This window comes from Camelus ferus, chromosome 4, assembly GCF_009834535.1.
Source record: "Camelus ferus isolate YT-003-E chromosome 4, BCGSAC_Cfer_1.0, whole genome shotgun sequence".
Lineage (NCBI taxonomy): Eukaryota > Metazoa > Chordata > Mammalia > Artiodactyla > Camelidae > Camelus > Camelus ferus.
In genome coordinates, this window is record NC_045699.1 from 17,798,447 (window position 1) to 17,812,003 (window position 13,557).

The 13,557-nt window shown below is 32.9% G+C and overlaps 1 protein-coding gene across 1 annotated transcript in view; it reads right to left on the reverse strand.

The window, feature by feature from the left end:
* FOCAD (focadhesin) overlaps positions 1-13,557 on the reverse strand; it is a 237,411-nt gene that overhangs the window by 122,587 nt on the left and 101,267 nt on the right. Inside the window, 4 exon segments of the mRNA XM_006180373.3 lie at positions 112-238; positions 2,056-2,186; positions 2,710-2,811; positions 3,215-3,319. Coding sequence (XP_006180435.2) covers positions 112-238; positions 2,056-2,186; positions 2,710-2,811; positions 3,215-3,319 — 465 coding nt within the window.

Consider the following 13,557-nt stretch of genomic DNA (forward strand, 5'->3'; position numbering starts at 1 on the left):
ATAAATATTCAAACCTTCAGTTAGTGGAATCTAATCATATATCCTTGTAACTACTATGCCTTGTAAATTTTTTCCTTCCAAATTATACAAAACAATTCAAAGAAAGCCCACCTCAGCTTGGCAGAGGGCATGAAGACCTTGTAACACCAAGGCAGCTGGAGTAGCTTGATCAGGCTTGGTGCATTCATTTAGCACCTGGGAAATAGCTGCCAACATATCTGCACCATGCTGATAGGGCCTACGAGACAAGATTAAAGCGAAAGAGCTGTATTACTACTCCAAGGTTCTTTGCCTGAACAAAAAGCATTAACACTTTCCTTTAACCCAGTGCATATTAAACATTGACTCTCAAATAACACCACATATTTTTCTTCAAAGATTTGTATCGTCATCATCTCTGCAATAGAAGGCTCATTTCTGATATAGAAATATTATCCAAAAAAGAAAACACTCAGTAACAAATTTTATTCTCCCTAAATTGTAAATCCTATTGTCTGAATTGACAAAAACTCAAGTCAATAATAGTGATGAAAAGCACTGACTTACCTTACTGAGATTATCAGTAAAACCAGGGATTTGAGATGAGAAGATAACTGATTACAGTAATGATACAAACTAAGGTGGTTACACCTACCACAGAAATCATGACAAGGATGATCACAGAAATAATAATGATGTCAATTATCCCTGACTGAGCACTTACCTCATGCCAGGCACCATGCTGGATTCACTTACTCACCCTCCTCTCCTTCCTCTCCTCTCTACCCCACATACATTGTGCTGTCCCCAGAATGCTTTTAACTTCATAAAGAAATGCCCAGGTCCATGCTCTGCGTTCCTTGTAAACACTCAGTGATATAATACTTTTCTCTACTTAACAAAATATCAATTGAAAAAATTGTCTGACTGAACTCTACTGCTTCACTGTCCACCAAATGGAAATCATTTAACAGGACTGGAAAAACTTAACAGATCTTGAGGTGGTAACTGAAAGGTGCGCTGAATAAGTTTTCAACAGACTCTGATCTGGTCTGATATTTAACCTCTCCTGACCCTCGGGTTTAAGTACGTAAAATTATAATGTCAGCTTTCATCTCTAATTTTTTTCCATGACAACACCTCAAGAAAATCTAAACTCTCAGGTCTTCAGTTACATGTGAGGTCTTTTTTTGTGTTGCCAGAAGGCTGAAGCTCAGAAAAGAGGCAGAACTGCTGAGGCTTAGATACATTCTGATCCAAGATTTTACTTGGACTAGGAACCACCCACGTTATCAGCACCTGGGCCAGCCATTCACTGCACAGCTTCAGGGACTACCATTCACAGTGTCATCACTGACAAAACTGAGACTGATGCTCCAAGAATTCTACAGTGCAGTGGCTTGATCAATTTCTCAAACCTCTGGATTATAACTCGTTTCAAACGTATCAAATGTGTTTCCCCCCTAAAGGTTCTGGCTTTACTGCAATTCAAGAAAAAAGAAATCTGGCAAGGTGGAGCTCTACTTAGTGTTATTTCAGTCTCGTCACCTCCTGCCTATTTATTAATCTATAATCTAGAATAGCAGAGCCATCTTCCTAATATCTTCATGTCCTCCTAAACCCCAGGAATGCAAGATAATAATTCTTAATAATTAATTCCATGCAATTAATAACAAATAAGGCTTTCCCTATAAAAATCCTTTGCAAAATTCAGGCATAAAATAGGGAGAATGTAAGAAAGAATAGTTTGACTATAGTCTACTGCTTAAGTTTCAGAAGTTTATAGATAGAAAAATGGAAAACATAACATATATTTTATTACAACATTAAATTATTACCCAGAAAAAGACAAAAATACCCTTTAAACCTATATTATACAACTAGACCTGAAAAGACATGCCTGCTTCTCAAAGTTATTGTCTGATATTACTAAATTTTACAATCAGAAAACTTGAGTTGAATATTAACTTATTCTTACTCAAATATTCTCTGCCTATGTTTCCCAGCTCCTTGCTAGCAATAAAAAAAAAAATAATACATCATAATGTACATTCCCCAGGATTAAGCACATCTTACCTTTGCTTACATATATCTCTGATCGATGCTGCTTTGGCAATCAGTTTCTCCCACTGGACCTCCTTGCCCACAGACAGAGCGGGCATATCGGACACGGCCATGAAACGCTGCAGTTCAGGATAGACACGATCCTAAGGAGGCAATTTCACAAAAAAGGAAATTTCACAATTTGAGTTGAATAATCATTATCTCCTTTTATGCAGCATTTTCTCTCTCAATCTGACATTTGCATTGCAAATTATAATGTATTCCTTCTAATCAGGAGAAAAGAATGCTGTTGTGATTGCTGGAGATTTTCTTACAGACCCATGTACTGTTCATTTCATAAAACCAGAAAAAAAGTGGCTAAATCTCACCGTCATTACAGAGGCTCTAATCACTTATATTTCTATTACTTTTTCCACACACAGGGAAAAATAAATTTCAGAAATAAAGAAATAAGATTATTTTTCTATTTTCAATTTCTGAGAATCAATCACAACTGACTGCATTACAGATCAAAAGCACCACACTAAATCAAAATTTCTCAATGCAATCATTGATGCCACTCACTAATATTACTGTATCAAAGCACTGTCATGCATAATGACAAAATCAGCTCTCTTCACTGAAGGGAACATGCTTAATACTCACACAAGTGTATATCTGACTTACCTGCTTTTCCCACAAAGATGTCAACAAGCGCAAAGTGACAGCTTTCAGTTGTGGGGTGGTTCCAAGAAGTTGGATTACTCGTAGAATTTGTCCTATGCACACCTAGACAACATTGAAGAAACTCTGGTTTCATAAATGCAATGCAGATAACCCCAAGGGTACCAAAAGAACTTAAAAACCCCTTATTATATAAAGATTGAAATGGAAGCTAACTACAGTATGACCCACCTTCTCAGAGGTTGGGGAATGCTTTGGGAGGGGCTGGCTAGCAATTCTGGGGGCATAAAGACCTAATCTCAGACAATAGCCACTGGGAAAACTTGACAATAAAAATGATTTAAAAGAACTAATTCTTCAATATTGTAAGAAACACTTTCAGCCCAACAAGGGAAGCAACGGCAAAATTAAAGGACCAACATTTCACATGGGAACAAACAAAATTCAATGTGTTATCCATGCTTCACTTTCTTTTTGCCCCCAAGTAAAATGGTTAATATACACGAACCTTGTGAACACCAAGTGTAGGTAAAGTATATAAGATATCATTGTATAACGCAGGTTCCAGTGGTCTTCCCAGTTTGAACATCAAAACTGGAATCAGACTTGGTACCTAAAATGAATTTTTAAGAACATATAAATTATGCCTTCTAAAAGAAATCAACTTATAAAGCAATCATTTCATTTTTCTTCAGAGGAGTACTATATATATATGAAAGAAAAGACTAAAACTAAAAATCTCAGTTAGCCATTTGTTGTTAATGGTAATTTTGTAGTATTACTAATATTCTATCTCTTTTACAATTATTTGTGAGCCCTTGTTCTATTTATACATATATATGTATATGTATAAATTTATACATATATATGTATAAATGGTTATTTAGTTTTAAAATGTTTTTCTTAAACAACTATGACATTAACTCTCAGCAATATGAAAGTAATTAAGATATATTCTACCTTAAAGAAGTTACAGTTCTAATAAGCAGCACAGTGAAACATTCAATGATGTTATCCCAATATGAAATAATTAAAATCAATTGTACTATAAGGGTTAATGGACAAAAATTTCCCTCCACATTCACATTTCCAACCCTATGTATAGCACAGTAAAATAAGAGCAATTTATTTGTGAACTGAAAGACTTACTATTATTAAGATGGTAGTATCTCCCCAACACATCTACAGATTCAATGTAATTCCTATCAAAATTCCAGCAGGCTTCTTTGCCAAAACTGAGAAACTGATCCTAAAATTCATATGAAAACTAGGGACCCCAAACAGCCAAAACAATCTTGAGAAGGAACAAAGTTTGGAAGACTCAAATTTCCCAGTTATAAAGTTTATTGCAAAGTTACAGCATCATAGTCAAAACAGTGTGGTACTGGCATAAGGACAGAAATACAGATCAATGAAATAGTACTCAGAGGCCAGAAGTAAATCTTTACATTTATGTCAGTTGATTTTTGACAAGTATACCAAAAAAATACAATGAAGAAATAAGAGTTTCTTTGAAAAATGGTGTTGGATTTTGACAACTGTATATCCACATGCAAAAGAATTAATTTGGACATATTCCTCACACCACATGTAAAAATTAACTCAAAATAGACTTTAGACCCAAATGTAAGAGCAAAAAACTATAAAACTCTTAAGGAAAACATAGGAGTAAATCTATGCTCTTCAGCTAGGCAAAGCCTTGTTAGATATGATACCAAAAGCATGAACAACAAAAGAAAATAATATATTTCATTAAATTGAAAACAATTGTTCTTCAAAGGATACTATAAAGAAAATGAAAAGACAACCCATAGAATGGAAAAAAATATTCGCAAATCACGTATCTAATGAGGGGCTTATATTCAGAATATATCAAGAATTCTTACAACTCAATAATAAAAGGACAAATAATCCAACTTTAAAAGAGCAAAGGATCTGGGTAGATATTTCTCCAAAGAAGATAAACAAATGCCAATAAAGATAGGAGAAGATATTAGACTAGCATTAGCCATGACATAAATGCAAATCTGGTAGCTCACAGTGAAAAAGTATGAGATAATGAATATATGTATGTTCATGTATAACTGAAAAATTGTGTTCAACATTGGAAATTGACACAACACTGTAAACTGACTATAACTCAATAAAATAAATTTTAAAAATATTTGCGAATATTTAGTCGTAGAATAATATGTGACTTTATACCCAGTAGGATGGCTGGAAAAGACAGGCAATAGCAAGCGCTGGCAAGGATACGGAGATACTGGGACCTTAATACACTGCCAGTGGGAATGTAAAATAGTGCAGCCCCTTTGGAAAACAGTCTGACAGTTTCTCCATTGGTTAAACAGAATTACCATATAATCTAGTAATTCTACTTCTAGGTATCCACCCAAGATAAATTAAAACATATACCCACACAAAAACTTGTATTTGAATGAATCATGGCAGCATAATTCATAATAGCCAAACAGTGGAAACAACCCAAATGTTCATCAATTGATGAAAGGATAAATAAAATGTAGCATACTCATATGATAGAATAGTATTCTACCATAAAAAAAGGAATCAAGGATGAACATTGGAAACATCAAATGAAGTAAAAGAAGCCAGTCATAAAGGCCACATATTATATGATTCCATTTATACGAAAAGTCCAAAAGAGAGAAATCTACAGAGACAGAAAGTAATTGCTTAGGATTCAGGAAGTATAGGAGAAAATGGAGAATGGCTACTAATGGATACAATGTTTCTTCTGGGGTTAATGAAAATGTTCTCAAATTATCTATAGTTATATTTGTACAATTCTGTGAATATACTAAAAGTCATTGAATTGTATACTTTGAATCAATAAATTAAATATATTTGAATTATACCTTAATAAAGTTATTTTCAAAATTCATTTCAAAATCATTAAGTGAACATCTACTATGAGCAAGGAACTCTAGTTGATGGCACAAAATGTAGTGCCAAAATTTTTATTTTCCTAATAGTATGTTCAACAAGTTTGTTCTCCAGAAATTGATAAATTTCTTCTACCTGCTATAATCTTAGAAAACTTGTTCCTTGTAAGATTACATATACACTTTAATTCAATTTCAAGAAAAACAAAATCCTCAAAGCTATCAACAAAAAAGTGACAGTTAAACATTAATTCGTTAAGAAGCCTGACTATGACATACCATTGGCATTTGCAGCTACACATGTAATGGCTACAGACTCACAACACACAGCCAAAATTTACGATGTTTTTAACAAGTGCTGGGCTCTACTTGAACAGAATTTCCATCACCTCACCTTGAGCAAATGAAGGGAGACAAATTTTTCTATTGGTTTTTTTATTCCCCACTTTAATTAAAAATAAAAGGTTATCTTAGATTGCAGTGTACAGGTCTCAATGAATTACCCCTTCTGGGAAGATTTCCACCAAGACACTTTGACAGATTCTTAGTTCTGAGAAGGGCAATCAGTACATATAGTGGCATTGTATAAAATAGTGTATTTCCTTATATAGCTTTTAACAACTATTTTAATTACATTGTCAGAAAAGAAAATATTTATGCCAAAAGTATCCTATTTATGCCAAAGAGTACAGTTCCTTCATGAACCTTAGACCTAAAGAAGTTTGTAAGGATTTTTATTTTTCCCTGTAAAATTTATAAATTAAAAAAAAAAACCACCAAAGTGGGAAACTTTTATAGCAAATAATCTTAGACTTAGATCTTGAGGCTACTCTAGCCCATTAAATTCTCAAATCAATAAAAAAAAAAGTGTTATTTCACTAGTATGTCTTAAACTATTTAAATGTATTAAAACACAGATATAAACATGTGTGTGGAAAATATTTTTCCATTATATGAGCTGTTGTTCTCCTAAAGGAAAGACATATATGTATATTTATTGATTTATTTGAGACATCATTAGGAGCTCTTGATTCTTCTGCTCTGAGCCTTCTATTCTCTGTAGACAAAAAAGAGAATGAATACTCTGACTTAACCATAAAATACAAAATAAGCTGGCAACTGCCCTATAATTCACTGTCTCCAGACTTTCTGGTTTCATAAAACTCACTGATTTCTCTCTCTCCTACAGAATTCAGGTTCTTGACAAACAAAATGATTCAAAATGATAGAATTATTAAGGAACTCCCCCCAACATAAAACTATCAGCAGATTTCTCAGCAGAAATCTTGCAGGCCAAAAGGGAATGCAGAATGATATATTCAAAGTGCTGGAAAAAAAAAAACACCTCAAAATAAATACTATATCCAGCAAAATTTTCCTTCAAAAATGAAGGAGAAATAAAGACTTTTCTAGATAAATAAACAACCTAACTTTATACTAGAAAAAGAATAAACTAAGCCCAAAGTTAGCAGAAGAAAGGAAATAATGAATATCAAAGCAATAAATGAAATAAAGAATAGAAAAAATCAACAAAATTAGAAGTTGGTATTTAAAAAGATCAACAAAATTGACAATCATTTAGCTAGACTAAGAAAAAAAGAGAGAAGACTAAAATAAAATCAGAAACAAAAGAGGAGACATAACTCATACTACACAAATACAAAGGATTATAAGAGACAACCATACACTATCATACTACAATGAATGGGATAACCCAGAAGAAAAAGCTAAATTTCTACAAACATACAACTTACTAAGACTGAATCTTGAAGAAATAAAAAATCTGAGCAGCCCAATAACAAACAAGATTGACTCAGCAATCAAAAACATAAAATAGCCCAGGACCAGGTAACTTCACATGTGAATTCTACAAAACATTTGAAGACAAGTTAACATCAGTCCTTCTTAAACTCTTCCCTAAAAATTGAAGAGGTGGGAACACTTCTAAACTCATTTTATGAGAATAAAGACAGATGGAAAAAGACTCAACAAAATACTAGCAAACAGAATTTAACAGCACATTAAAAGGATCATACACCATGACCAAGCGACCAAGTGGGATTTATCCCTGGGAGGCAAGGATGGCTCAACATTAAAATCAATCAATGTTATAAACCACAGTAGAGTTAGAAGAGTCTTGTTGAATTCATTGAAGTAAATGACTTTATTTTACAGATGATGAAAGTGAGGCACAGAGGATCACAAAGTTAGTTGGTGGCAGAATGAGGGTAGGAGTTCATGTCTCAGTTTACCTCTCCATTCTACCTTGGTTGAATGAAAGCAATTGAAGATTCCAGCCTATCTATAATAGGATAAAGAGCTATCATGTAAGTCTTCTCTTTGTAATTGGACAAAACACAAAGGAAGAAATAAGCAGGAGAGACAAAACTCAGCACCTCCCTGGAGTCAATCATATAAAGAACATGAAAGTATAAAAATTTAACTCTGGCTTCCATAAACAAAATCCATGCTGGCAGTGTATGAGGTGACACAGAAAGCAGCATAATCTTCCAGAGAGTTCTACAATGAAACTCTTGAGTAGTACTGTCCACTTATAAATTATGAGAAATACAAAGGGCTTTGTTATTATCATCTTAGTTTTCAGATGAGAGATATAATTAATGTTTATAACTACTTCTTTTTAAAAACTATGAGAGATAGTTCATACTTTGATACTATATAAGAGGTATAGTAATAAATTAACATAAAAAATAAGATAGTGAAAAAATAATTCAAGGCATTATCATCTAATGGAAGTAAGAGGCAAAAATCCAAAGCAATATCCAATTTTCTTTAAATTTTCAGACTTAACGTTTTATAAAACTAGACCTGAACAATAGAAGTGCATTCTAGATTATATTTTATACATATCCTTAGATTACATAAGTGCTGAATCATCTTTGTAGAAAACTCAGTCTTGTGGAAAAATGTATGTAATTCTATATACATAAGTATATTTGCCTCTTATAAAAAAAGTCGTAAGATAATAGTACGTGTTAAGTTAGAAATCAAAAGATAAAAAAGTGAATTTTTAAACAAAGTTTTACTAAAGTATAGTTGATTTACAATATTGTGTTGCTTTCAGGTGTACAGCATAGTGATTTGGAAAAACATGAAATTTAATAAAACAAAGAGTGAATATGCTAGGATGGTACATACCTACAGAAGTATAAACACATTCTTTTAATAAATTTAACACTGAAAGAGATTCTAAAAAAATCACTTACTTTACCCAAAAAGGGGCATAATGTAATATGATGCTTTTGAACATTAGTAAACTTCACCTTCCTCAATCATTTGACATGCTTACTTATGGTATCTACTTATTATTTAAGTGATACAGTGGAAAGCAGTCCATTGATAGATGTGCTGCAAAACTAATCACTTCCTTGTAAGGAATCTGCAGAAATGCAGCAACATCAAAGAAATATAAACACGGTATAATTTTATTCTTCTGTGATTCAAATTATATTCATATCATAACATTGTAATAAATGGTCTACTGTCTTGAAGTTTAACCTTTGAGAGACAAAAAAGGTCAAGGGAAAAAAAGGTATCTAGAATAACAAAGACCTCTACCAGGCAATCTACTTTGTCTCTGATATTCACTCTAGCCTTATTCCAGTTTAGCCTGAGCATCTGATCCATAATGACTCCTCTAATAGTAATAGCTAATATCTATCTATTGAACAGTTACTATAAATGCTCTCCTTAGCACTTTATAGAAAATCATGATTATCATCATGTTTCAAATGACAAAACTGAAGCTCGTAAAGACCAAATAATTTGCCCAAGGTAACAGAAGTAGTACACAGTGGAGTCAGGAGTAGACCAAAGCCAGTTAACTCCGAAGAGCCCATGTAGTTGCCGCTCTGCCTTACCAAAGGAAGGGATGACATCTTCACCTTTGTATCTCTGGTTCCAGCATACCATAAATGCTTTTACAATGCATAAACTACTACTAATTTCCTTGTCTGTCCAAATTCTATTCACAAGATGGATCTTGTAATAGTGTTGCAGCTACTTCATTCTGTACACAATTATTAAAAGCCTATCACTTTCAAAGAAAAGCACTTAAAGATAGTAAGTACTCTGACCAAATTAACTTCAAATCAGAAAAATTTACCTGTTAAGATAGGTGTTACCAGGATATCAAAATGTTACTAGGACATCGTCAGAATCTGAGGCAATTTCCCAGTATACAGAAAGTAAGTTCAGCAACAGAGGTGCTCCAAATATGGAAAACAGAGGAAGTATCATAAACTGGAACAGGATAAAGTCAAGTATCATTTCACTTGAGGAGTCTGAAATACCTGGAAGAAAATAACATGACCCTTCCCTACCTAAACGTAATTACCAGGCTGGTCTCCTCGGCCATCTGAATTTCATTATCTCACAGAGTCTGACAATTTATATATTTAGAAAATGGCGTAAGAAAACTTAAATCATAAAGTAAGAGTCACACTATTAATATGTAACCACCAGTGGGAAAAAAAGAGTATGACTACCATTAATTTTTCTCAATTGCCAACATTTTGACAACTTGCTATAAATGATAACTATAATGACTGAATTCCTGTAAGCATAAAATTTCCTTCCTGAGCAGAAATTGGTTTTACTTAGGAAGTCTATCATGGTAAGATGTAAATCTTTGGTAGTCTGACTGGTAGAACAAAAGTTAAAAGCCAATGTCCTATAAGTAAAGTACGATGGGTGTATTTTTCCCTTCAATTTGGTGCAGTCAATTTCTACTATTGTATCTGTCACTGGCAATGAGTCTCACATTGAAGAGTTGAAAGGAGGAGTTTGAATGCTGTCCAAGAATCAGATATAATTAAATATAGCTCAGCTAGGAAAGTATGTAATAAAACTAGAGAGTCAATGCTTTTGAATTTATTAAAATAGTAAATTGCTCGAAGAACACAAAGCTATGACAGTCAGATCAATTTATTGGAATATGAAAAACTATGCAAGACTGACAATGGTGAATGTGAGCCAATTCATACTACATTTGAGGGAAAAAAGATTAAATGGCCAATAAAAATTGGCTGAACATAATCCAAATACTCACTTTACTTCTTCAGTGACAAAAAAAAAACCTTTTAAGTATAAATAACTGATAGATATTTTATACCACGACTTTTATAAGGTACCAATTCAATCTCAAATAAAAGGCTGAACATTAAATAGGCTCTATATGAATAATGATAAACAAATGACCTGATTAGAAAGCTATTATCAACCATAGATTAACACCCAGGATGAAGTAAAGTTAATGAAAAAAACCAGAAACATAAAAAAGGATTGATTTAAATGTCTTGCAATGATGAATAAGAAAACATTTCATTGCTTGGAGTGGACAGTGTATTGTTAAAGAATGACAGAAAACAGATTTAGTAAACTCCTATCCTATATAATCTTCCTGATTAAGGAAAACTATTAGACTAGAAAGATGAAATGAATATTAGTAAGAAGACACTGACAATGACATCCATGATAGAAACAGACAGTGCAAACAAACAGGAAAAAAAAAGGCTGATGAATCGATGAACGGTGTTAGAAAAACTGATTAGCTAATGGGGAGGAGGAATCCAAACACATTACCATGCAAGAAAAAAAAACCCAAATGGATTCAAGAATCAAACATCAAAGAGAAATAATGATTAAAGAATCTAAAAGAAATGTTAAGTGAATATTTACTGGCTCTCTAGAAAGAAAATCACTCACTATGCATTAAAACAATGAAAGGAAATACAATTAAAGAAGAGGATTCAGAAAACAAAAGAGCTATTGAGTTTGAATACATGTTAACATAACAAAAAAAGTCAACAGTAGTTGAAAGATAAAGTTAATGAAATCGCCCCCCAAATGGAGCAAAAATGTAGAGAGAAGAAAACAGGGAAAGAGAAGATAAGAAATATTTAAGACCAGTATAGGAATTCAGGGTCCAAGTAAGAGAAGTTCCAGAAAGAAAGAGCAAGGTCAGTAGAGGGAAAGAAATTAATGACAAAATAATAAAGAAAATTCCCCATCATTAAAGGGCCTGAATTTCTAGATTAAAAGAGTCACCAATTATGCAGTATAACAGGTGAAAATAGATTCACACCAATACATGTTGTTACCAGGGACACACAGAAGATCCTAAAAGCTTCCAGAGAGGAAAAATAAAAACAAAATTTAGGTTCACATAAACCTATATTCAGGATTTCAGGAATCAGAATAACTTTGGATTTCTCTACAGCAACAGTGCAAGTCATGGAAGTAATGGAAGAAAATAAATAAGTTTGTGAAGAAAATTAAAAACAGTTCCTAATGCAGAAGTCTACACCTGTCAAACTAACCTCACCCCTCCCACACAGTAAGGTACTCATTAATAGTTAAAAAGAAAATATACACACATGTGATTTTTCAGCAATGATTTGATATTCTAAATAAAGAATGCAAAAATTCTTAAGATAATACAGATCCCCTCAAAATAGACAAAGCACATAAAGTTAAAACTCAGAGAAAAATAAAAGCAGCAAATAAAAACTTTAAATCTCAGCAAAAATTTTTGAAACTGAAAATTATACCAAAATAATTTTCTCACAGATTAAAGTTCAAAATATTTTTAATTCTAAATTTAAATATTTAAATTTAATGTAAAGATACAGTGAAACAGACATTCTCACATAATTATGGGGGAGTAAAAGGTGATACAATGCTTCTAAAGACAAATTACAAACTTCATTTAAGAAGTTCAGCTTCAAAATAACACTACTGAGTTGGAGACTGGAGAATGGAGGGTAGAGAAGATATAGACTAGCTATGGAATGATACCTGTTGAGACTGAGGGATGTATATCTCATTTATTACTCTATCCACTTATGAATATGCTTGCCATTTCTCATGATAAAACATTAAAAATCTTCTAATCCAGTAGTCTTATTAACATAAATGTATTTTTTTAACAATTAGAAGTTCAATAAAATTTAGGGGATAAGATTTCCTCCCAACATACCAGAATATGCATAAAATATCATGTATTATTTTTATGTCTGAGTAAATCAACTAAAACAAAAAAGACATAATAAAAACTTTCATGTTAGAAAAGATCAACACAATGTGCAAAACAAACGCCAGGGGAAAAAAAATATAAATAGAATTAGTTGTTACAACCAGAAAGATAAAAGGGCAAAGAGAAACAGAAAATTCTGTGTTCCTATATTATGCAAGAATTGAAGAAAGACAATAGTTATCTGTGAATATTTAAAGGGCTAACATAAAACTAGGTTTGTTTCATGTAATCCCAAGGCCCAAACTGAAAGGTATATTTGAGTTTAATATGGAAAATAAATTTACAAAAAAATTGCTAAAGAATAGAGCAGACTGCCTTAGGAGGCACTAAGTTTTCTGTAACCAGAAGTGCTTAATAAGAGAATGATGACCGCCTACTTAGGAGATGTTTAAGGTATATATTCAAATATCAAGAAGGAGAACAGGAGAAGAAATTGTGAGGACTGATTTAGGACCTACTACTCAAAAGTATAAAACATAATCCAAATTAATCAAAATTTAAGTAAATATTTGTACAGAAAAGAGTTAACATAGCAGCCCTGAGAATGTCATCCTTAAAAAGACTGCTTGCCAAGTTACCCTTTGGATAGGGTCTTGGAAAGTGGATTTGGGGAGGGTTCCTATCATTCTTTACCGATACAGATGTGCCTAAACTATTCAAACACACTATACAACACTATGCCTAAGCAGGCCAGCCCCCAGTAAAACCCTTGGGCTCAGAATCTCTAATGTGCTCCCCTACTAGACAACACTTCACACATGTTGTCACGATTCCATGCTGGAAGAACTAAGCACATCTTCTATGACTCCACTAGAAAAGGACTTTTGAAAACTTGTGCCCAGTTTCCTCTGGATTTCGCCCAGTGAATCTTCTCCCTTGCTGATTGTACTT